At 53.1% G+C, this 25,305-nt stretch overlaps 1 protein-coding gene across 2 annotated transcripts; it reads left to right on the forward strand.

Moving 5' to 3' along the window:
• The first annotated feature begins 13,431 nt into the window (after window positions 1-13,431).
• On the forward strand, window positions 13,432-24,996 carry ostn (osteocrin). Of its 2 annotated transcripts, none has more exons than XM_070882471.1 (5): window positions 13,432-13,606; window positions 14,119-14,217; window positions 17,247-17,461; window positions 20,199-20,282; window positions 24,801-24,996. In XM_070882471.1, exons 2-5 carry the CDS (start codon window positions 14,119-14,121, stop codon window positions 24,850-24,852), a joined length of 450 nt encoding a protein of 149 aa, XP_070738572.1. In that variant the 5' UTR covers window positions 13,432-13,606; the 3' UTR covers window positions 24,853-24,996. The 2 variants fall into 2 exon arrangements, with proteins under 2 accessions (XP_070738572.1, XP_070738573.1); XM_070882472.1 differs by having other exon boundaries at window positions 13,432-13,600.
• The last annotated feature ends 309 nt before the right edge of the window (window positions 24,997-25,305 follow it).

Below are 25,305 nucleotides of genomic sequence, written 5' to 3' on the forward strand. Positions count from 1 at the left end.
ACTCCTTCTGTACTGCCCCTCCAACAGCGCAGCACTCTCTCAGTACTGTCCCTCCGACAGTACAGCGCTCCCTCAGTACTGCCCCTCCGATAGTGCAGCACTCCCTCAGTACTGTCCCTCCGGCAGTACAGTGCTCCCTCAGTATTGAACCTCCGACAGTGCGGCGCTCCCTCAGTTATGCCCCTCCGACAGTGCGGCGCTCCCTCAGTACTGCCCCTCCGCCAGTGCAACAATCCCTCAGTACTGCCCCTCCGACAGTGCAGCGCTCCCTCAGTACTGCCCCTCCGACAGTGCAGCACTCCCTCAGTACTGCCTCTCCCACATTGCGGCGCTCCCTCAGTACAGCCCCTACGACAGTGCAGCGCTCCCTCAGTACTGCACCTCCGAAAGTGCGGCACTCCCTCAGTACTGCCCCTCCGACAGTGTGGCGCTCCCTCAGTACTGCCCCTTTGACAGTGCGGCGTTCCCTCAGCACTGCCCCTGCGACAGTGCGGGGTTCCTTCAGTACTGCCACTCCGAAAGTAAAGTGCTCCCTCAGTATTGATCCTCCGATAGTGCAGCACTCCCTCAGTACTGCCCCTCCGATAGTGCAGCACTCCCTCAGTACTGCCTCTTCGACAGTGCAGCGCTCCCTCAGTACTGCCCCTCCGACAGTGCAGCGCTCCCTCAGTACTGCCCCTCCGACAGTGCAGCGCTCCCTCAGTACTGCCCCTCTGACAGTGCGGCGCTCCCTCAGTACTGCCCCTGTGACAGTGCGGTGCTCCCTCAGTACTGCCCCTCTGACTGTACAGCGTTCCCTCAGTACTGCCCCTCCGATAGTGCAGCACTCCCTCAGTACTGCCGCTCCCGACAGTGCGGCGCTCCCTCAGTATTGCCCCTCCGACAGTACAGTGCTCCCTCAGAACTGCCCTTCTGACATGTAATGTAATTTGTCGAATGTACTACAATGTATCCCGTATTGTACCGAATTGTACTTGAAATGAAAAGCAAGGAAATGTATCGAACGGAACTGCCGCCAGCACCCAAATGTAGTGTATGGGATTGCTGACCGCATCGAAATGTACTGAATTGCTTTTGAATGTACTGTACAAATTTTTATATGAATAAAGTATATTTTGAAATTTAAAAAAACTGCCCCTCTGACTGTACAGCGCTCCCTCAGTACTGCTCCACTGACAATACTGCGCTCCCTCAGTACTGCCCCTCCGATAGTGCAGCACTCCCTCAGTACTGTCCCTCCGACAGTACAGTGCTCCCTCAGTATTGAACCTCCGACAGTGCGGCGCTCCCTCAGTTATGCCCACTCCGACAGTGCGGCGCTCCCTCAGTACTGCCCCTCCGCCAGTGCAGCGCTCCCTTCAGTACTGCGCCTCCGACAGTGCAGCACTCTATCAGTACTGTCCCTCCGACAGTGCGGCGCTCCCTCAGTACTGCCCCTCCAACAGCGCAGCACTCTCTCAATACTGTCCCTCCGACAGTACAGCGCTCCCTCAGTACTGCCCCTCCGATAGTGCAGCGCTCCCTCAGTACTGCCCCTCCGACAGTGCAGCACTCCCTCAGTACTGCCTCTCCCACACTGCGGCGCTCCCTCAGTACAGCCCCTACGACAGTGCAGCGCTCCCTCAATACTGCCCCTCCGACAGTGCAGCACTCCCTCAGCACTGCCACTCTGAAAGTAAAGTGCTCCCTCAGTATTGACCCTCCGACAGTGCGGCACTCCCTCAGTACTGCCCCTCCGACAGTGTGGCGCTCCCTCAGTACTGCCCCTTTGACAGTGCGGCGCTCCCTCAGTACTGCCCCTGCGACATTGCGGCGCTCCCTCAGCACTGCCCCTCTGACTGTACAGCGTTCCTTCAGTACTGCCCCTCCGACAGTGCAGCGCTCCATCAGTACTGCCCCTCCGATAGTGCAGCACTCCCTCAGTACTGCCTCTCCGACAGTGCAGCACTCCCTCAGTACTGCCCCTCCGACAGTGCAGTGCTCCCTCAGTACTGCCCCTCCGACAGTGCGGCGCTCCCTCAGTACTGCCCCTCCGACAGTGCAGGTCTCCCTCAGTACTGCCCCTCCGACAGTGCAGCACTCCCTCAGTACTGCCCCTCCGACAGTGCGGTGCTCCCTCAGTATTTCCCCTCTGACTGTACAGCGTTCCCTCAGCACTGCCCCTGCGACAGTGCGGGATTCCTTCAGTACTGCCACTCAGAAAGTAAAGTGCTCCCTCAGTATTAATCCTCCGATAGTGCAGCGATCCCTCAGTACTGCCCCTCCGACAATGCAGCGCTCCCTCAGTACTGCCCCTCCGACAGTGCAGCACTCCCTCAGTACTGCCCCTCCGACAGTGCGGTGCTCCCTCAGTACTGCCCCTTTGACAGTGCGGCGCTCCCTCAGTACTGCCCCTGCGACAGTGCAGTGCTCCCTCAGTACTGACCCTCCAACAGTGCGGTGCTCCCTCAGTACTGCCCCTCTGACTGTACAGCATTCCCTCAGTACTGCCGCTCCGACAGTGGAGCACTCCCTCAGTACTGCCCCTCCGACAGTGCAGCACTCCCTCAGTACTGCCCCTCCGACACTGCGGTGCTCCCTCAGTATTGCCCCTCTGACTGTACAGCGTTCCCTCAGCACTGCCCCTGCGACAGTGCGGGATTCCTTCAGTACTGCCACTCAGAAAGTAAAGTGCTCCCTCAGTATTAATCCTCCGAAACACCATCCGAGTGACGGTAAAGAAAGTGGAAGGACAGACAATGATCAACCGGGAACTTTTCGTGAAGAAACTCCTGCTGGGAACATGTGGCATGAAACTCGCCGACGTCTTCGCCTTGCAGGACCTCCCGAAGAGAGGTTACTTCGATGTGACCTTCAGAACCGTCACCCTCTGCCTGAAGTTCCTGAAGGGTTTGAAGGAGGCGAGTGAACCGGTGCGCTCAGTGATAACTTGGGAGCCGCTGTTCACCCTCCCGTCGCAGCGAAGACGCACTATCACAGTGCAAATGTTCGACCCCCACATCCCCGTCATCGATGTGCTGACTTTCCTCAACAGGTTTGTCGATGGGGCAGGAAGCAGCAGTGACGTGAAAGACGTGAAAGACGGGTACGGAATATGGACCAGCAAGCGCCAGATCCAGGCCACCTTGAGGGTGGATGCCAGCGGAACCATCCTGCACCCACCCTCCTGCTTTTCCATCGGAGGAAGCCGGGGCTACATGGTATACGCTGGCCAACCCAACGTGTGCCGCACCTGCGGGAAGGCAGGCCATGTGGCGGCAAGCTGCAAGACGGTCATCTGCCGAAACTGCAAGAACGAGGGCCACCAGGCAAAAGACTGCAAGGAGACCAAGTGCTGCAACCTCTGTGGTCTGGCGGGGCACCTTTACAAAAACTGCCCCAAACGCAATCGCAGCTATGCGCAGGCAGCAAAGAACTTTGCACCAGAGGAGGAGGAAGCTGACGAACACAACGCTCCAGAGGAGAGCCACACCCTCCCCCCGACCATGAACTCGGGACAAGACGGCGAGGAAGAGAAGACTGCTACCGCGAGCTGCGAGCCACCAGCAGCCAGCACCGAACCCAGAGACGAGCTGACATCAGACGAGGAAGCGGAATGGCAGATAGTCGGGAAAAGGCGCAAGGCCAAGAGGCGACCACCAAGCTCGGCAGAAACCAGCGACGGCAGCTTGTCTGATGAGGAAAAGTGCCACCGCCTGAAGAAGAGGCAATGCGCCATCCCACGGCCACGGAAAAACAGGAGCAGGAAAGCGACCAACACAGCCCTGCCCCAGGAACCAGAGAGCAACAAAGGTCCCAGCGCACACGAGCTCCGGGAAACCGGGAGCGAAGGAGCAACCAACGCAGACCAGCCCCGGGATAACGGGAGCAGCGAAGTGCCCAGCACACCCCACCTCCGGAACACCGGGAGCGACGCAGCGGTCGACGCACACCAGCTCGACACCGCCGCGACTGACGAAAAGGGGGAACCACCAACACCAGGCGAGGACACTGCAGAGAACATTGAGGACTTAATCGCAGAACTGCAGCAGTCCCCTGGTCAAAACATCCCCACAGCAGAGGACGATGATGACCACGCCACCCCAGGTGCAGTAAATGTGGAATTTGATGTAAATAGTAATAACTTAGACATGCTGGAAATCGCCATTGTGGAATATGGGGGAACTGAAAACGGTTCACCTGAAATTGAAGACGATGTATCTGAACTGCAATGTATGTAAATGTAAAACATAGCGTAAAAATGGATTTAAAAATTGCTAGTATTAACGTGCGTAGCGTGAAATCGACTACGCGATGTGTTTCCACCTTGGGGTACCTCGCCAAGGTCAAAGCGGACCTGCTGTTCTTGCAGGAGTGCGGCCTGCCGCACTTCAGCAGTTACTGGCAGTGGTCACGATGGTGGACCCATGGACCATCCATTTGGTCAGGGGGCAACGACAGCCGAGCTTCCGGCTTGGGCATTCTGCTGCGGGGAGGCCACTTCACCATCACCGAAGTTAAGGAGTTGGTGGGCGGCCGCCTCCTCGTAGCAGATGTAATGTACAAAAACTCCCCTCTCAGGTTAATTAATGTTTACGCTCCAGCTGTGAAGAACGAGAGGCTGGCCCTCTTCCAGCAGCTCCCACTGTTACTGGCAACGTCCAGACCGGTCATTCTGGGCGGTGACTTCAACTGCATCATCGATGCGGCTGGACGATCCAGCAGAGCCGACAGCAAACTGGACGCCACGTCCAGACTCCTGATGGATGCGGTAAAAGATGCCAAGCTGTGCGACGTCTTCAGCAACCCTGCAGACGGAGCACCGCTCAGATACACCTGGTCGAGACCAGACGGGTCCGTCCGTTCCAGAATTGACTTCCTGTTTGTGTCCCACACGCTCAAGGTCAGATCCACCGACGTCACGCCGGTGTTCTTCTCTGACCACTGCCTCCTACTGGCTGACTGTCACATGCAGGACAACCAGAAAGTTGGCAGAGGGATATGGAAGCTGAACGTGAAACTGTTGACTCGGGAAAACATTGAGGAACTCAAGAGGGATTACAAAGGTTGGAGAACCGTAAAACCCCTCTGCGATTCCCCGATGCACTGGTGGGAAACAATCAAGACGAACATCAAGAGGTTCTTCATCCTCAAAGGTGTTCAGGAGGCGAGAGGGAGACAGAGGGAATTATCCCGACTCCAGACAAATATGCAAAACCTGCTCCTGCTGCAGTCGATGGGGGTCGATGTCGCGGAGGAACTCGAAGAGGTGAAGGGCCAGCAAGGCTCGCTCTTTGCCTCGGAGTCCTCCAAGATCATCTTCCGATCCAGAGTCCGCTCCGTCGAGCAGGATGAGACGTGTTCGCGTTTCTTCTTCCAAAAGGTACACAGGGGGAGCTCTGTGATCACCAGCCTAAAGGAAGAAGACGGTTCTGTGACGTCTTCGCAGCCTGACATGCAGAGGATCAGCGAATCCTTCTATGCCAGGCTGTACGAAGTCAAGCCCACAGACCGCGCGGCCTCCCAGTCTTTCCTGTCGTCTATTTCGGATGTCTTAGACGACGGCAAGCGAGAGAGTCTGGACCACCCGCTAACTCTGGACGAGCTGACAAAGGCCGTCCGGTCCTTCGAGACGAATAAAACTCCCGGAAGCGATGGCTTACCGGTCGAGTTGTACTCGGCTCTGTGGGACTGGATAGGCCCGGACCTGCTGGAAGTGTACGGAGGTATGCTTCTGGCCGGCAGCATGTCAGAATCGATGAGGAAAGGCATCATCACCCTCATCTACAAGCAGAAGGGGGAGAGGGAGGAAATCAAAAACTGGCGGCCCATTTCGCTGCTCAATGTGGACTACAAGATCCTGTCAAAGGTCATCGCCAACAGGGTCAAGTCTGCTCTTGAGCTGGTGATTCACCCGGACCAGACCTGCGCTGTCCCCGGCAGGAAGATCTCTGATAGCCTCGCGCTACTCAGAGATACGATCGCCTACGTGCGGGACAGGAGGGTGAACACCTGTCTAATCAGCTTAGACCAGGAGAAAGCCTTTGACAGGATTTCGCACACGTACCTGATGGACGTGCTCTCCAAAATGGGGTTCGGGGAGGGCATCCGAAATTGGGTCAAACTGCTCTACACAGACATCAGTAGTGCAGTTCTAATCAACGGGTGGGAAACTCAAAGCTTTCCAATTAGATCTGGAGTCAGGCAAGGCTGTCCTCTGTCGTCTGTCTTGTTTGTGTGTTGTATCGAGCCCTTTGCCGAGTCCATCAGGAAGGACGCGGGCATCAGAGGGGTGACGATCCCAGGCAGCGGAGGCGCCCAGGTCAAAACCTCGCTGTACATGGACGACGTCGCCGTCTTTTGCTCCGACCCGCAGTCGGTCCGCAGATTGCTCGCAATCTGCGACCAGTTTGAACTGGCCTCGGGAGCAAAGGTCAACCGCACCAAAAGCGAGGCCATGCTCTTTGGTCACTGGACCGACCGAGCCTCCATTCCCTTCACCGTCAAGCCAGATTTCCTGAAGGTGCTGGGAATATGGTTCGGAGCGGACGGGGCGTGCGCCAAAAACTGGGACGAGCGCATTGCCAAGGTCAGACAGAAACTGTCATTTTGGGAGCAGCGCTCCCTTTCCATCACAGGCAAGAACCTGGTCATCAGGAGCGAGGTGCTCTCGGTGTTGTTGTACGTGGCGCAGGTCTGGCCCATCTCACGCTGCAGCGCCGCGGCAGTCACCCGAGCCGTCTTCCACTTTGTCTGGAGATCCAAAATGGACTGTGTCCGCAGAGACACGATGTACAAATCTCTGGACAGTGGAGGAAAGGACGTTCCGAACGTGGCCCTCATCCTGATGGCCACCTTTGTGTGCGGCTGCATCAAGCTATGCACAGCCCCCCAGTACGCAAACACCAAGTGTCACTACGTGCTGAGGTTCTACCTGTCCCCATTGTTGAGAAGGATGGGTCTGGCCACGCTGCCGCGAAACGCCCCCACCAGTTGGACCATGCCTGTCCACCTGTCCTTCGTGGAAAAGTTCTTCAAAAGAAACCCCTTTGACCACAAGGCCATCAAACAGTGGTCAGCACGTAAGGTCCTGGACGCCCTCCGAAAGAAGGAGACGGTGGACCCTGTCGGGTGGTTCCCTGAGCGGACTGTCGAACTTGTTTGGCAGAACGTCTCATGGCCAAAGCTCACACACAAGCACCAAGACGTAGCTTGGTTGGCGGTGAGGGGGGCCCTACCCGTCAGAGTGTTCATGCACAGCCGACGCCTCAGCAGCACGGCACGGTGCCCCCGGGCCGGCTGCGGGGCGGACGAGACTGTCACCCATCTCCTTCAGGATTGCGCCTTTGCAACGCAGGTCTGGAAAGAGATGCAGTGGTTGCTGTCGAGGTTCATCCCGAGCAGCTCTGTAACACAGGACTCTGTGCTCTATGGGCTGTTCCCAGGGACACACACCGAGACAGACATCACCTGCTGCTGGAGGGCCATCAACTCGGTCAAAGACGCTCTTTGGTCTTGCCGAAACTTGCTGGTCTTCCAGAACAAGGAGATGACCACGTCCGCATGTTGCAGACTGGCGCAATCCAAGATCCAGGAATACGTGCTGAGGGACGCACTGAAAATTGGTGCAGTCGCCGCAAAGGCACGGTGGGGTAGGGCCACAGTCTAAAACCCTTCCGCCACGGAAAACCCGGGGGCAGAAATCAGCACCAAACTCCCTCGGGCTGTATTTGTATTTGTATGTGTAATTTACACTTTGTGTACATAGAGCACCAAACCTGTAAACATCAATGTAGTGCCATGTACAATGTAAGGTGTGTTATGAAATGCAAGTTTGAAAAGAAAAAAATGTAAATGTACCATCACCCATTCCGGGCTCTGTATTGTAACACATGAAATGTAATTTGTGTAAATGCACCACAATGTACCCTGTTTATTGTACTGAATCGCAGTTGAACAGAAAAACGAGAAATGTAACGAACGAAACTGCCGTCGGCACCCAGATGTATTGTATGGGATTGCTGACCGCAGCGAAATGTAATGAAATGCCATTGAATGTACTGTACAGATTCTTTTTATGAATAAAGTATATTTTGAAATATAAAAAAAAAAAATTAATCCTCCGATAGTGCAGCGATCCCTCAGTACTGCCCCTCCGACAATGCAGCGCTCCCTCAGTACTGCCCCTCCGACAGGGCAGCACTCCCTCAGTACTGCCCCTCCGACAGTGCGGTGCTCCCTCAGTACTGCCCCTTTGACAGTGCGGCGCTCCCTCAGTACTGCCCCTGTGACAGTGCGGTGCTCCCTCAGTACTGCCCCTCTGACTGTACAGCATTCCCTCAGTACTGCCCCTCCGACAGTGCAGCGGTCCCTCAGTACTGCCCCTCCGATAGTGCAGCACTCCCTCAGTACTGCCTCTCCGACAGTGCAGCGCTCCCTCAGTACTGCCCCTCTGACTGTACAGCGTTCCCTCAGTACTGCCCCTCAGACAATGCAGCGCTCCCTCAGTACTGCCCCTCCGACAGTGCAGCACTCCCTCAGTACTGCCGCTCCGACAGTGCGGCGCTCCCTCAGTACTGCCCCTCCGACAGTGCAGCGCTCCCTCAGTACTGCCCCTCCGACAGTGCAGCACTCCCTCAGTACTGCCGCTCCGACAGTGGAGCACTCCCTCAGTACTGCGCCTCCGACAGTGCAGCACTCCCTCAGTACTGCCCCTCCGACACTGCGGTGCTCCCTCAGTATTGCCCCTCTGACTGTACAGCGTTCCCTCAGTACTGCCCCTCCGATAGTGCAGCACTCCCTCAGTACTGCCGCTCCGACAGTGCGGTGCTCCCTCAGTACTGCCCCTCCGACAGTGCAGCGCTCCCTCAGTACTGCCCCTCCGACAGTGCAGCACTCCCTCAGTACTGCCCCTCCGACACTGAGTTGCTCCCTCAGTATTGCCCCTCTGACTGTACAGCGTTCCCTCAGTACTGCCCCTCCGATAGTGCAGCACTCCCTCAGTACTTCCGCTCCGACAGTGCGGCGCTCCCTCAGTACTGCCCCTCCGACAGTGCAGCGCTCCCTCAGCACTGCCCCTGCGACAGTGCGGGATTCCTTCAGTACTGCCACTCCGAAAGTAAAGTGCTCCCTCAGTATTAATCCTCCGATAGTGCAGCGATCCCTCAGTACTGCCCCTCCGACAATGCAGCGCTCCCTCAGTACTGCCCCTCCAACAGTGCGGTGCTCCCTCAGTACTGCCCCTTTGACAGTGCGGCGCTCACTCAGTACTGCCCCTGCGACAGTGCGGTGCTCCCTCAGTACTGCCCCTCTGACTGTACAGCATTCCCTCAGTACTGCCCCTCCGACAGTGCAGCGTTCCCTCAGTACTGCCCCTCCGATAGTGCAGCACTCCCTCAGTACTGCCTCTCCGACAGTGCGGCGCTCCATCAGTACTGCCCCTCCGACAGTGCAGCGCTCCCTCAGTACTGCCCCTCCGACAGTGCAGCACTCCCTCAGTACTGCCGCTCAGACAGTGCGGCGCTCCCTCAGTACTGCCCCTCCAACAGTGCAGCGCTCCCTCAGTACTGCCCCTCCGACAGTGCAGCACTCCCTCAGTACTGCCCCTCCGACACTGCGGTGCTCCCTCGGTATTGCCCTTCTGACTGTACAGCGTTCCCTCAGTACTGCCCCTTCGATAGTGCAGCACTCCCTCCGTGCTGCCGCTCCGACAGTGCGGCGCTCCCTCAGTACTGCCCCTCCGACAGTGCAGCGCTCCCTCAGTACTGCTCCTCCGACAGTGCAGCACTCCCTCAGTACTGCTGCTCCGACAGTGCGGCGCTCCCTCAGTACTGCCCCTCCGACAGTGCAGCGCTCCCTCAGTACTGCCCCTCCGACAGTGCAGCACTCCCTCAGTACTGCCCCTCCGACACTGCGGTGCTCCCTCGGTATTGCCCTTCTGACTGTACAGCGTTCCCTCAGTACTGCCCCTCCGATAGTGCAGCACTCCCTCAGTACTGCCGCTCCGACAGTGCGGCGCTCCCTCAGTACTGCCCCTCCGACAGTGCAGCGCTCCCTCAGTACCGCCCCTCCGACAGTGCAGCACTCCCTCAGTACTGCCCCTCTGACAGTGCGGTGCTCCCTCAGTATTGCCCCTCTGACTGTACAGCGTTCCCTCAGCATTCCCCTGCGACACTGCGGGGTTCCTTCAGTACTGCCACTCCGAAAGTAAAGTGTTCCCTCAGTATTGATCCTCCGATAGTGCAGCACTCCCTCAGTACTGCCCCTGCGACAATGCAGCGCTCCCTCAGTACTGCCCCTCCGACAGTGCAGCGCTCCCTCAGTACTGCCCCTCCGACACTGCGGTGCTCCCTCGGTATTGCCCTTCTGACTGTACAGCGTTCCCTCAGTACTGCCCCTTCGATAGTGCAGCACTCCCTCAGTACTGCCGCTCCGACAGTGCGGCGCTCCCTCAGTACTGCCCCTCCGACAGTGCAGCGCTCCCTCAGTACCGCCCCTCCGACAGTGCAGCACTCCCTCAGTACTGCCCCTGCGACAATGCAGCGCTCCCTCAGTACTGCTCCTCCGACAGTGGAGCACTCCCTCAGTACTGCCCCTCCGACACTGCGGTGCTCCCTCAGTATTGCCCCTCTGACTGTACAGCGTTCCCTCAGTACTGCCCCTCCGATAGTGCAGCACTCCCTCAGTACTGCCGCTCCGACAGTGCGGCGCTCCCTCAGTACTGCCCCTCCGACAGTGCAGCGCTCCCTCAGTACTGCCACTCCGACAGTGCAGCACTCCCTCAGTACTGCCCCTCTGACAGTGCGGTGCTCCCTCAGTATTGCCCCTCTGACTGTCCAGCGTTCCCTCAGCATTGCCCCTGCGACAGTGCGGGGTTCCTTCAGTACTGCCACTCCGAAAGTAAAGTGTTCCCTCAGTATTGATCCTCCGATAGTGCAGCACTCCCTCAGTACTGCCCCTCCGACAATGCAGCGCTCCCTCAGTACTGCCCCTCCGACAGTGCAGCACTCCCTCAGTACTGCCCCTCCGACAATGCAGCGCTCCCTCAGTACTGCCCCTCCGACAGTGCAGCACTCCCTCAGTACTGCCCCTCCGACAGTGCGGTCTCCCTCAGTACTGCCCCTCTGACTGTACAGCGTTCCCTCAGTATTGCCCCTGCGACAGAGCGGGGTTCCTTCAGTACAGCCCCTCTGACTGTACAGCGTTCCCTCAGCACTGCCCCTGCGACAGTGCGGCGCTCCCTCAGTACTGCCCCTTTGACAGTGCGGCACTCCCTCAGTACTGCCCCTGCGACAGTGCGGTGCTCCCTCAGTACTGCCCCTCTGACTGTACAGCGCTCCCTCAGTACTGCTCCACTGACAATACAGCGCTCCCTCAGTACTGCCCCTCCGACAGTGCAGCACTCCCTCAGTACTGCCCCTCCCACAGTGCAGTGCTCCCTCAGTACTGCCCCTCTGACTGTACAGCGTTCCCTCAGTATTGCCCCTGCGACAGTGCGGGGTTCCTTCAGTACTGCCACTCCGAAAGTAAAGTTTTCCCTCAGTATTGATCATCCGATAGTGCAGCACTCCCTCAGTACTGCCCCTCCGACAATGCAGCGCTCCCTCAGTACTGCCCCTCCGACAGTGCAGCACTCCCTCAGTACTGCCCCTCCGACAATGCAGCGCTCCCTCAGTACTGCCCCTCCGACAGTGCAGCACTCCCTCAGTACTGCCCCTCCGACAGTGCGGTGCTCCCTCAGTACAGCCCCTCTGACTGTACAGCGTTCCCTCAGCACTGCCCCTGCGACAGTGCGGCGCTCCCTCAGTACTGCCCCTTTGACAGTGCGGCACTCCCTCAGTACTGCCCCTGCGACAGTGCGGTGCTCCCTCAGTACTGCCCCTCTGACTGTACAGCATTCCCTCAGCACTGCCCCTGCGACAGTGCGGGCCTCCCTCAGTGCTGCCACTCCGAAAGTAAAGTGCTCCCTCAGTATTGATCCTCTGACAGTGCGGCGCTCCCTCAGTACTGCCCCTCCGACAGTGCAGCGCTCCCTCAGTACTGCCCCTTTGACAGTGCAGCGCTCCCTCAGTACTGCCCCTCCGACAGTGTGGTGCTCCCTCAGTACTGCCCCTCCGACTGTGCGGCGCTCCCTCAGTACTGCCCCTCCAACAGTGTGGTGCTCCCTCAGTACTGCCCCTCTGACAGTGCAGCACTCACTCGGGAGTAGCACTTTATCACATCTCAAAAATGTGCCGTGGACTCTTTTATATTCACCCGGCAGGAAAAACCCTGGCCTTAGTGTCAGAGGGTCAGAGTAATGAGTAGAGACAGACACGTGGGCTTTACATCCTTGTAGATCCTTGAGATGGCGATAGATAATGGCAGAGGAAAGGTGAGTCTTTAACACTACTTCCAGTTACATTTGGCTGTGGACAAGGAGGCAATAAGGGTCAGACCAGCAATAGGGCTGATGACAGAATGATGGAACCAACCTCGGGGGTAGTGGGGGCGGAACCCTGAATCGTACAGTTGGATTCTGTGACGGGGAAGGTGTGAGCTGTGTTTGGAAGGATCATCTAGTGGGCTGAATGCCGTTTCCTCAACTGTGTGAAATTTAAAAACTTCCTGGACTTCTCAGACTTGGGGGTCTATTTTGACTTTTTCCTCTGGTGAGGGGAACCAGAACAAGGGGGTTATTAACCTTAAAATTAGAGCCGGGCTGTTCCAGGGTGATGTCAGGAAACATTTCTTCACACAAAGGTTGGTGGAAATCTGGAACTCTCCTAAAAAGCTGTGGATTCTGGGGGTTAACTGATTTTTTTTGTTGGGAAGGGTATTAAGGGTTATAGAAGCAAGGCAGGTAGATGGAATTAAAATTCAGATCAGCCATGATCTAACTGAATAGCGGAACAGGCTGGAGGGGCCTCATAGCCTCCATGGCCTCACAGCTCCAGCCCCACAAACCCCCCCCCCCCCCCAGATCTCTGCGCTCCTCTAATTCTGTCCCCTTGAGCATCCCTGATTATAATCGCTCCGCCATTGATGGCAGTGCCTTCTGTTGCCTGGGCCCCAAGCTCTGGAACTCCCTGCCTAAACCTCTCCGCCTCTCCACCTCTCTTTCCTCCTTCAAGATGCTCTTTAAAACCGACCTCTTTGACCAGCTTGGTCACCTGCGCTAATTTCTACTTATGCGCTCGGTGTCAAATTTTTTATCGCCTTGGGAAGCTCCTTGGGACGTTTCACTGCGTTAGAGGCGCTATCTAAATACAAGTTGTCGTTGTTGTTCCTATAATCCTAGAAAGTACAGAATGGGGAATAGAGACGATTTGCATTTGTCTGAAAGTAAATTCTAGCCGAGTGTTGCAATCCGGATCAGACGGGATTTATAGGCAGGGAGGGGAGGGGCTGGGCTGAGCATTTGGGAATTCGCTCCTCCTTCCCCCAGACTCTGGGAAACCGCAGACACGCAGTGAAAGGGAAGCTGGTCGGGAGGCAGCGGTGAATTGCCAAGCAATGTCTGCACAGACAGCTGGCCAGGTGACGCAGCGACAGCCATCGGTCCGGAGACTATAAATAAAGTGGGAGCGAAAGCGGCTTGAAAGGAGTTTGGGATCCTGCACAGCACAGAGTGGGCGAGGAGGTAAAGGTGAGACCTGAACAAAGCGGCGAGACTTCGCTCTTTAAAACCCCTTCCTTCCCATTCAAATGCAAAGAGTTTAAACAACTTTTAGAATTGTTTTTAAAAAGTTGCCAAAACTTCTAAAAAGTTGGAATAATGATCGGAAATAAATGTATTGAGATCGAGTTCGTTATTCCAATTTTTAAAAATACATTTGTGGCTGTTTTTTCTGAACAGTTTTTGTTTCCTTAAAAACTGCTGATTCCAGTTGTTTTCAGATTAATTCGCTGATTATTTCTCTTTGTGGTTTTATACCGTTCAGTCTTGTCAACTCCTCAAATCTCTTCTCAAATCAGTTGAGAATGGGAAACCAGACAAGGGATTAATGTGTGGTTTAACACAGCGTCTCATTGACTCCCCTGTCATTCCCATTCCACTGAATTGAAGGGATGGCTGGAAGTGAATATTGTGCCCCGTTGTGGTCTTGAACTGTCAGAGGCGACATCACTCCCGATTCACTGAGCTTACTGTTTCCCCAGATGCCGGGATCCGGGCAGATATTCTTTCACATCCTGATCCTGCTGGGCTTCGTGGGCTGGATTGACGGGGCTACATCGGGGACTGAGGCGGCTGAAGAGGTAACGAGACTGGGAGTGAGCGAGAGAAAGAGAGACTGGGAGTGAGAGAGAGAGAGAGAGAGAGACTGGGAGTGAGTGAGAGAGAGAGAGACTGGGAGTGAGTGAGAGAGAGAGAGACTGGGTGTGAGAGTGAGCATGAGACTGGGAGTGAGTGAGAGTGAAACTGGGAGTGAGTGAGAGTGAGTCTGGGGGTGAGTGAGAGAGAGAGAAAGAGACTGGGTGAGCGAGCGAGAGAGACTGGGTGAGAGAGCGAGAGAGACTGGGTGAGAGAGCGAGAGAGACTGTGAGAGTGAGAGAGACTGGGAGAGTGAGAGAGAGAGACTGGGAGTGAGAGAGAGAGAGAGTGAGAGAGAGAGAGACTGGGAGTGAGTGAGAGAGAGAGAGGGACTGGGAGTGAGTGAGAGAGAGAGAGAGAGAGAGAGAGACTGGGAGTGAGAGAGAGAGAGAGAGAGACTGGGAGTGAGAGAGAGAGAGAGGGACTGGGAGTGAGAGAGCGAGAGAGAGACTGGGAGTGAGAGAGAGAGAGAGACTGGGAGTGAGTGAGAGAGAGAGAGACTGGGAGTGAGTGAGAGAGAGAGAGAGAGAGAGAGACTGAGAGTGAGAGAGCGAGAGGGAGACTGGGAGTGAGAGAGAGAGAGAGAGAGAGAGAGACTGAGAGTGAGAGAGCGAGAGGGAGACTGGGAGTGAGAGAGAGAGAGAGTCTGGGAGTGAGAGAGAGAGAGAGAGAGACTGGGAGTGAGTGAGAGAGAGAGAGAGAGAGAGAGACTGAGAGTGAGAGAGAGAGGGAGACTGGGAGTGAGAGAGAGAGAGAGAGTCTGGGAGTGAGAGAGAGAGAGAGTCTGGGAGTGAGAGAGACTGGGAGGGAGTGAGAGAGAGAGAGACTGGGAGTGAGAGAGAGAGAGAGAGAGACTGGGAGTGAGAGAGAGAGAGAGAGAGAGAGAGAGAGAGAGAGAGACTGGGAGTGAGAGAGAGAGAGAGAGAGAGAGACTGGGAGTGAGAGAGAGAGAGAGACTGGGAGTGAGAGAAACAGAGAGACTGGGAGTGAGAGAGAGAGAGACTGGGAGTGAGAGAACGACTGGGATTGGGGGAGAGAGAGAGAGAGACTGAAACTGGGGGAGAGGGAGAGCCTGGGGAAATAGATAGAGAGAGGGGGAGAGACTGGGAGAGAGAGAGAGAGAGAGAGACAGACAAAGAGAGAGAGACTGGGAGCGAGTTAGAGAGACCATGGGGGAGAGAGAAAGTGAGAGAGACTCGGGGAGAGGGTGAGCCTGGGGAGAGGGAAAGAGACTGGGAGAGAGAGAGAGAGAGAGAGAGCTTGGCGGAGAGAGAGAGAGATTGGGGAGCGGAGGGGGGGTTGCGGGGGAAGAGAGAGAGAGACTGTGGGGGAGAGAGAGAAAGACTGATGGGAGAAAGAGAAACTGAGAGCAAGAGCGAGGGAGTGACTTGGGGGAAGAGGGACGGAGACTAGCGGAGCGAGAGAGAGAGAGAGAGACTGGGGGAGAGAGACAGAGAGCCTGAGGGAGAGAGGGAATGAGAGAGAGTGTCTGGGAATGTATGTGAAAAAGACAGTGATTGAGTGCCCATGCAGTTCAGCGTGAGTGCGTGTGTAAGAACATGTGAATCAGTGAGTGACTGACTGGAGTCTGTGTGACTGTAAGTGTGAATGCCAAACTGAGTGTGATTGTGACTGAGTGTCTTGGTGTGACGGAATTCGAGAGTGTGATTTACTATAGCACTGTATATATGTGTGTGAGTGCGACTGTGTGTGAGTGTGTGTGTGAGTGTGGAGATTGATAATAAGATCACGCAGAAAAATCCAGAACATAAGAAAAGGGAAATGCAGAGAGATGGTGTAAATGTACAATTCGAGAGGGAGCGTGGTGTGGTGCAGTACTGAGACACAGTGAAGTGTTGGGGCTAGTCCCTGAGCTGTGCCGAGCTATCTAACCTCAGGTGAGGCCGGGATTGGGCTGTGCTGATGCCCTCAGTCAGTCTCCCCTGACATTCACGGTCCAGACTTGGGAATGAGGAACATGGGTGACCTGCAGCCCAGTCGATGGTGCCTGTGTAACTGTAAAGAATGAATGACGTGCATTTCTACAGCGCCTTTCACATCCTCAGGATGTCCCAAAGTGCTTTACAGCTAATTAGGTACTTTTGAAGTGTGGTCACTGCTGTAATGTGGGAAATGCGGCAGCCAATTTGCGCACAGTAAGATCCCACAACAATGTGACACTGATCGGATAATCTGTTTCAGTGATGTTGGTTGTGGGATAAATATTGGGCCAGGACACCGGGGAGATCTCCTCTGCTCCTCTACAAAACAGTGCCATGGGATCTTTTACATCCACCTGAGAAAGCAGACGGGGCCTCGGTTTAACGTTTCATCTGAAGGACAGCACCTCCGACAGCTCCCTCAGTACTGCCCCTCCGACAGTGCAGCGCTCCCTCAGTACTATCCCTCCAACAGTGCAGTGCTCTGTCAGTGCTGCCCCTGCGACAGTACAGGGCTCCCTCAGTACTGACCCTCCGACAGTGCGGAACACCATCAGTACTGCCCCTCCGACAGTGCGGCGCTCCCTCAGTAGTGCACTGGGAGCGTCAGCCTGGATTTTTATGCTCAATTCTCTGGAGTGGGACTCAAATCTACGATTTTGAGTCAGAGGCAAGAGTGCTGCCCACTGAGCCAAGTCTGACACCGTATTCCAGGAAGGGTTCATACCTTCGAGGGGAAAGAAGTTGGCGGACATGGGGAAGAGGAAACAGTTCAGAATGGATACTTCAGCAGGGAATTAAATTGCCTGAAGTAAATCTTTGGAGGACACTTTTACATTCAAAAGTATTTTCTTAGCATTTTGGAGGCAAACATTTTCAGTCATGTTTTGTTTTCAAAGTTTATTCTTTTCGCCAGTCTGAAATAATTTGTTTACTTCGAACCAATACAGCTGAGAAAGTCTAACCATCGTTATTCTGAGACTTTGGTTTAGAAACAAGAAGATTTTGCTCTTAAAAGAGTCGATCCTTTTCAGTCCTCAGACCCCTCTCCTCGGGCCGAGGCAGTTCTGACACCAACATCTGTGGAGGGGAATGACTCGGTTCCATCAGTCTGGCTGCCCCTCCTCAGCCACCTCACCGGTCCCCATGGTGACACCGCAGCGAGGAAAAGGAAGAGGACCATTCCCCGTTCCGCTCTCCGCCTGAGCAGGAGTGCAATCAAGCCCAAAATCCTCAAGGCCAAACAGCGGTAAGTCTTTCACACCCGCTCTTCACAAAGGTCCTTCCACTGGGCCCCGATGGTCCATGGTTAATGTGACATGATTGAATTCAGTGGGAAGAATGAGGAGAGGCAATCCAATCTAGATGGTACAAGGGTAAAGGGGGTGCACGAACAGAGGGACCTGGGGGTGTGCATACACAAGTCTTTGAATGTGGCAGGACAGGTTGAGAAGGCTGTTAAAGCAAACGGCTTTATAAATAGAGGCATAGAGCACAGAAACAAGGCAGTTATGCTAAATCTTTATGAAACACTGGTTAGGAGCCAGCTGGAGTATTGTGGCCAATTCTGGGCACTACACTTTCGGAAGGATGTCAAGGCCTTGGAGAGGGTGCAAGAGCGATTTACTAGAATGGTTCCAGGGATAGAACCATAGAATGGTTACAGCACAGAAGGAGGCCATTTTGCCCATCAAGTCCGTGCCAGCTCTCTGCAACAGCATGTCAGCTAGTCCCACTCACCCGCCCTTTCCCCATAGCCCTGCACATTTGAAAGACTTGATGTAAGACTTCAGTTTTATGGAGAGACTGGAGAAGCTGGGGTTGTTCTCCTCGGAGCAGAGAAGGTTAAGGGGAAATTTTGATAGAGGTGTTCAAAATCATGAAGGGTTTTGAGAGAGTAATGAAACTGTTTCCAGTGGCCGAGGGAGGGAATTCCAGAGCTTGGGACACAGACAGTGAAGGCTGGGCTGCCGATGGTGGGGTGAAGGCAGTGAGGGGTTCACAAAGTCAGGGTTGGAGGAACGCAAAGGTCTCGGAGGGTTGTAGGGCTGGAGAAGATTAGAGATAGGGAGGGAGGAGGGCAGTTTAATTGAGTCTCTGTGGCAGGTTAGATAAAATTCAACCAACTTGCCCACTTGCAGTTCATACAATTGGAAAGTACATGTGTGGATAGCGGGCTGGGCTGGGCTTTGATCCACAGACACTCTTTGCTGAGGCTCACGAGGAAAGGACAGTCACTTGGCTGAGATGCCAGAGAGAAATGGAAGGCAAAAATGAGATTGTTTGTGTCATAAAACCTGGTGTAAAGTCTGAAAAACCCCAGAATTGAATCACCAACAAATGGTGGTGGAATATTGAAGGGTAGGTGTGGGTGTGGGGGTGGGGCGGGGGAAGGTAGGAAGAGTCAACACCAAGACTGAGATCGATAGATTTTTGTTGGGTAAGGGTATCAAGGGATACAGATCAACGGTGGGTCAATGGAGTTAAGATACAGAGCAGCCACGATCAATTTACATGGCTCGAAGTGCTGAATGACTGAATGACTGCCTCCTGTTCCTATTTTCCTGGACACAGTCCAGGTCTCTGGAAAGTAGTGAAGTTGATTATTTATGGGCTGGTTCCAGTACAAGTAACCATGAAGCCGTTGGATTGTCGTAAAAACCCAACTGGTTCGCTAATGCCCTTTAGAGAAGAAAGCCTGTTGCCCTAACCCGGGCTGGGCCTATATGTGACTCCAGTCCCACACCAACATGGTTGAACCTTAACTGCCCTCTGACATGGCCTACCGAGACACTCAGTTGTGCAAAGAATTGCTGAGAAGGCCCACCACTTCCTGAGGGCATCCAGGGATGAAAAATAAATGCTGGCCTTGTCAGTGACGCCCACATCCCTCGAATTAAAAATGGACAGAGCTTATTCGGGTGGATTCGGTCACTTGACATCAAACGAGAGTGTGAACTTGGCCACCTCTAGAAGGAGTCTTTTCTTCAAAGACTAGTAAATCCATGGGCTGGAATCTGAAATAAAGCAGGGAATCCTGGGATAGACGTCCATACTACACATTGATCCACAGAATAGACTCTCAGATAAAAAGTAGCTCTGATGATTAACGCCCTATTTTACAAAGAGTTGAATATTTTCTGACCCACTGCCCCAGAGTGTGAAAGGTCAGTGTGTGACCCACTGCCCCAGAGTGTGAAAGGTCAGTGTGTGACCCACTGCCCCAGAGTGTGAAAGGTCAGTGTGTGACCCACTGCCCCAGAGTGTGAAAGGTCAGTGTGTGACCCACTGCCCCAGAGTGTGAAAGGTCAGTGTGTGATCCACTGTCCCAGACTGTGAAAGATCAGTGTGTGACCCACTGTCCCAGAGTGTGGAAAAGTCAGTGTGTGACCCACTGCCCCAGAGTGTGAAAGGTCAGTGTGTGACCCACTGCCCCAGAGTGTGAAAGGTCAGTGTGTCACACACTGTCCCAGAGTGTGAAAGGTCAGTGTGTGACCCACTGTCCCAGAGTGTGAAAGGTCAGTGTGTGACCCACTGCCCCAGAGTGTGAAAGGTCAGTGTGTCATATACTATCCCAGAGTGTGAAAGGTCAGTGTGTGACCCACTGTCCCAGAGTGTGAAAGGTCAGTGTGTGACCCACTGTCCCAGAGTGTGAAAGGTCAGTGTGTGACCCACTGTCCCAGAGTGTGAAAGGTCAGTGTGTGACCCACTGTCCCAGAGTGTGAAAGGTCAGTGTGTGACCCACTGTCCCAGAGTGTGAAAGGTCAGTGTGTGACCCACTGTCCCAGAGTGTGAAAGGTCAGTGTGTGACCCAGTGTCCCAGAGTGTGAAAGGTCAGTATCTGACCCCCCAAACCCTGGTAGTATCTTGGCCGTGGACTCGGGTGGTTATTGGGCGATCTTGGCTGCTTGAACCTGGCTGATTTTTCGCTGCCGTGGTTTACTGATGCATCAGTTCCAATCTTTCATTCTTTTTGTTTCTTACAGGAAAGGTCCGGATGTTCGCAGGAGACGGATTGATTTCCCAATAGATCGGATTGGTCGCATCTATCTGCCGAAGATATTGACAAGGTACAGCTTTAACCCTGATACCGCACACTATCACCCACTGATGGTTTTGCTCTCCCAGATATTGCCACAATCCCGGCTTAAGGTTAGAGCCAGGTCATTCAGGGTGATGTCTGGAAATACTTCATCACACAAAGGGCTGTGGAAATCTGGAACTCTCCTGCACACACAGTGACATTCAAAAGGGAATACAGAAAGCAAAGAAAGAGCATGATAAATTTGGCAAGTAAAATCAAGGAAACCCCAAGATGTTTTATAAATACATTAGGAATAAGAGGATAACTAAAGAAAGAGTGGGGCCTATTAGAGACCATAAAGGTAACCTGTGTGTGGAGGCGGAAGACGTGGCTATGGTTCTTAATGAATTCTTTGCGTCTGTTTTCACAAGAGGGGCGATGCAGACACTGCTATCGAGGAGGAGTGTAAAGTATTAGTTGAAATAAACATAGTGAAAGAGGAAGTATTAATGGATTTAGCAACTTTGAAAGTGGATAAATCTCCAGGCCCGGATGAAATGTTTCCAAGGCTGTTAAGGGAAGTAAAAGAGGAAAAAGCAGAGGATCTGACCTTCATTTTCAAGTTCTCTCTGGCTACATGTGTGGTGCCCGAGGATTGGAGGATTGCTAATGTGGAACCTTTGTTTAAAAAGAGAGATAGTGATAGACCGAGTAATTACAGGCCAGTCAGCCTAACCTCAGTGGTGGGAAAATTATTGGAAAAAATTCTGAAGGACAGGATAAATCTATATTTAGAAAGGCAAGGATTAATCATGGACAGTCAGCATGGATTTAGAACATAAGAACATGAGAAATAGAAACAGGAGGAGGCCATATGGCCCTTCGAGCCTGCTCCGCCATTTAATACGATCATGGCTGATCTGATCATGGACTCAGGTCCACTTCCCTGCCCGCTCTCCATAACCCCTTATTCCCTTATCGTTTAAGAAACTATTTCTGTCTTAAATTTATTCAATGTCCCAGCTTTCACAGCGCTCTGAGGCAGCGAATTCCACAGATCCACAATCCTCTGAGAGAAGAAATTTCTCCTTATCTAAGTTTTAAATGGGCGGCCCCTTATTCTAAGATTATGCCCCTAGTTCTAGTCTCCCCTATCAGCGGAAACATCCTCTCTGCATCCACCTTGTCAAGCCCCCTCATAATCTTATACGTTTCGATAAGATCACCTCTCATTCTTCTGAATTCCAATGAGTAGAGGCCCAACCTACTCAACCTTTCCTCATAAGTCAACCTGCTCATCTCTGGAATCAACCTTGTGAACCTTCTCTGAACTGCCTCCAAAGCATGTATATCCTTTCGTAAATATGTAAACCAAAACTGCACGCAGTATTCCAGGTGTGGCCTCACCAATACCCTGTATAACTGTAGAAAGACTTCCCTGCTTTTATACTCCATCCCCTTTGCATACTAACCTTTTGTGTTTCATGCACAAGTACCCCCAGGTCCTGCTGTACTGCAGCACTTTGCAATCTTTCTCCATTTAAATAATAACTTGCTCTTTGATTTTTTTTCTGCCAAAGTGCATGACCTCACACTTTCCAACATTATACTCCATCTGCCAAATTTTTGCCCACTCACTTAGCCTGTCTATGTCCTTTTGCAGATTTTGTGTGTCCTCCTCACACATTGCTTTTCCTCCCATCTTTGTATTGTCGGCGAACTTGGCTACGTTATACTCGGTCCTTTCCTCCAAGTCGTTAATATAGACTGTAAATAGTTGGGGTCCCAGCACTGATCCCTGCAGCACCCCACTGGTTACTGATTGCCAACCCAAGAATGAACCATTTATCCCTACTTTAAGGGAAGATCGTGTTTGACTAACCTGATTGAATTTTTCGAGGACGTAACCAGGAGGGTTGATGAGGGCAGTGTGTATGATGTAGTGTATATGGACTTTAGCAGAGCTTTTGATAAGGTCCCACATGGTAGACTGGTCATGAAGGTAAAAGCCCATGGGATCCAGAGCAAAGTGGCAAGTTGGATCCAAAATTGGCTCAGAGACAGGAAGCAAAGGGTAATGGTTGATGGGTTTTTTTGTGACTGGAAGGATGTTTCCAGTGGGGTTCTGCAGGGCTCAGTACTGGGTCCCTTGCTTTTTGTGGATCCCCTTACAAATCCCCTGGGAGGACAGATGCACCAACATTAGCGTCCTCGACCAGGTCAACGTCCCTAGCATCGAAGCATTGACCACACTTGATCAGCTTCGCTGGGCAGGCCACATAGTTCGCATGCCAGACACGAGACTCCCAAAGCAAGTGCTCCACTCGGAACTCCTTCATGGCAAATGAGCCAAAGGTAGGCAGCGGAGACATTACAAGGACATCCTCAAAGCCTCCCTGATAAAATGCAACCTCCCCACTGACATCTGGGAGACCCTGGCCAAAGACCGCCCTAAGTGGAGGAAGCGCATCCGGGAGGATGCTGAGCACCTCGAGGCTTGTCGCCGAGAGTGTGCAGAAATCAAGTGCAGCAGCAGAAAGAGCGTGCGGCAAACCAGTTCCACCCACCCCTTTCCTCATCGAATTTCTGCCCCAGCTGTGACAGAGGTTGTGGTTCTCCTATTGGACTGTACAACCACCTAAGAACTCATGCTAAGGGTGGAAGCAAGTCTTCCTCGATTCCGAGGGACAGCCTATGATGTTGATGATGATGATGATGAGATTTGAATATAGGAGATATGATTAAAAAGTTTGCAGATGACACTAAAATTGGCTCTGTGGCTGATAATGAAGAGGAAAATCATGGACTGCAGGAGGATATCAATCTACTGGTCAGGTGGGCAGAGCAGTGGCAAATGGAATTTAATTTGAAGAAGTGTGAGGTAATGCACTTGGGAAGGGCTAACAAGGAAAAGGTATACACATTAAACGGTAGGCCACTTAGAACTGGAGATGAACAAAGGGACCTTGGAGTGCTTGTCCACAGATCCCTGAAAGTAGCAGGTCAAGAACGCATATGGAATGTTTGCCTTTATTGGCCAAGGCATAGAATATAAGAGCTGGGCGGTTATGCTTAAATTGTATAATACTTTGGTTAGGCCACAGCTGGAATACTGCGTGCAGTTCTGGTCGCCGTATTATAGGAAGGATGTGATTGCGCTGGAGAGGGCGCAGAGCAGATTTACTAGGATGCTGCCTGGAATGGAGGATCTTGGTTATGAGGACAGATTGGATAGGCTGGGTTTGATTTCCTTGGAACAGAGGAGGTTGAGGGGAGACCTCATTGAGGTGTCTATCATTTTGAGGGGCCTGGATATAGTGGATAGCAAAGGCGTATTTCCCTTGGTGGAGGGGTCAATTACGAGGGGGCATAGGTTTAAGATGGTTGGTGGAAGGTTCAGAAAGGTTTGAGGGGGTCTTCTTTACACAGAGGATTTTGGGGGTCTGGAACTCTCTGCCTGGAAAAGTGGTAGAGGCAGAAACCCTCACCACATGTAAAAGATGCTTGGATGGGCACTTGAAGTGCCGTAACCTGCAGGGTTACGGACCTAGAGCTGGTAAGTGGGATTGGACTGGATAACATCTTGTTGGCTGGCGCAGATACGATGGTAAGTACTGCAGGGAATCTAATACGGCCAGAATGATCTCCTGGACTAGTTTTGATCGCCTGGATGGGTCAGAGAAGAATTTTCCCAGATTTTATTTCCCCAATTGGCCTTGGTTTTTATCTTTTTTTGCCTCTCCCAGGAGAACACACGGCTTTGGTTGGGGTGGAGTGTCGACTGTTTCAGTCTAAGGGGTGTCGCAGTTGTGTGGGGCGGACTGGTTGGGCCGGATACTCTTTACCTGTCCGCCATTGTTCATTGTTCATAGGTTTATATGTAACCTTCAGGGCTGCTGACCCAGGGCAGTCTGGCTCTTGTCGGCCGGTGCAGACACGATGGGCTGAAATGGCCTCCTTCTGCGCTGTAAATTTCTATGTTTCTATGAGGAAAATTGGATAGCCTGGGGTTGTTTTCTTTGGAACAGAGGAGGCTGAGGGGAGACCTGATTGAGGTGTATAAAATTCTGAGGGATCTTGATAGAGTGGATAGCAAGGACCTATTTCACTTAGCAGAGGGGTCAACAACCAGGGGGCATAGATTTAAAGTCATTGGTAGGAGATGTAGAGGAGATTTGAGGGGAAATTTCTTCACCCAGAGGGTGGTGGGGGTCTGGAACTCACTGCCTGAAAGGGTGGTAGAGGCAGAAACCTTCATCACATTTAAAAAGTACTTGGATGTGCACTTGAAGTGCCGTAACATACAGGTCTACGGACCCAGAGCTGGAAAGGGGGATAAGGCTGTATAACTCTTTGTCGGCCGGCACGGACACAATGGGCCGAAATGGCCTCCTTCCGTGCTGTAAATGTCTATGATTCTATGACACACACTGAGACAGCGCAGATCCAGAGGGTGAGCCCAGTAATGAGTCAGTGCCTTCAGGAGAAGAATGGAGGAATTTGGAGGGGAAAAGGACCCGAATAATTCAATGCTTTGAGAGATTTTCTTTTCCTGTTTTCACAGTTCGATGTCCAGGGCAAGATTGGAATCCGCGGATCGGCAACAACATGACTGATTTCCCAGAGATGTGTGCGTTGCTGCTTCTCTCCATTGTTTTATTGTTGTCTTGAAGTCCTACTCATTCTGAAGTGTATCAATAAACTCGACAAGCGCCTGTTAATGCATTCTCGCCATTAAAATCGATGGATTTTGGAAAATAAGAAAAGACTTGCATTTCTATAGCGCCTTTCGCCACCTCAGGACGTCCCAAAGCGCTTTACAGCCAATTAAGTACTTTTTATGTGTAGTCACTGTTATAATGTAGCGAATGCGTAAGTGAATTTACTCGCAGCAAGCTCCCACAAACTGCAGGCAGATAAAGAGCAAATAATCTGAGCAAATAAATGCAGGATCTTTCTTGCTGTTTGTGGGATCGTTACCTATAATTACATTGTGGGCGGTAACCTTCTGGGGCCGGGACGTTTAGCGGCCGGCGTGGAAGTCCCGCCTCCACCACGGAATTGCTTTT

The sequence above is a fragment of the Pristiophorus japonicus genome, chromosome 6 (assembly GCF_044704955.1).
Source record: "Pristiophorus japonicus isolate sPriJap1 chromosome 6, sPriJap1.hap1, whole genome shotgun sequence".
Lineage (NCBI taxonomy): Eukaryota > Metazoa > Chordata > Chondrichthyes > Pristiophoridae > Pristiophorus > Pristiophorus japonicus.

What these genes read in the sequence shown, in the direction of transcription:
- ostn (XM_070882471.1), top strand. Translation starts at nt 14,119, where the DNA reads ATGCCGGGATCCGGGCAGATATTCTTTCACATCCTGATCCTGCTGGGC. An exon ending in ATCCTCAAGGCCAAACAGCG is followed by an intron (nt 17,462 to 20,198) that starts GTAAGTCTTTCA and finishes TGTTTCTTACAG; the next exon opens with GAAAGGTCCGGATGTTCGCA. An exon ending in CTGCCGAAGATATTGACAAG is followed by an intron (nt 20,283 to 24,800) that starts GTACAGCTTTAA and finishes CTGTTTTCACAG; the next exon opens with TTCGATGTCCAGGGCAAGAT.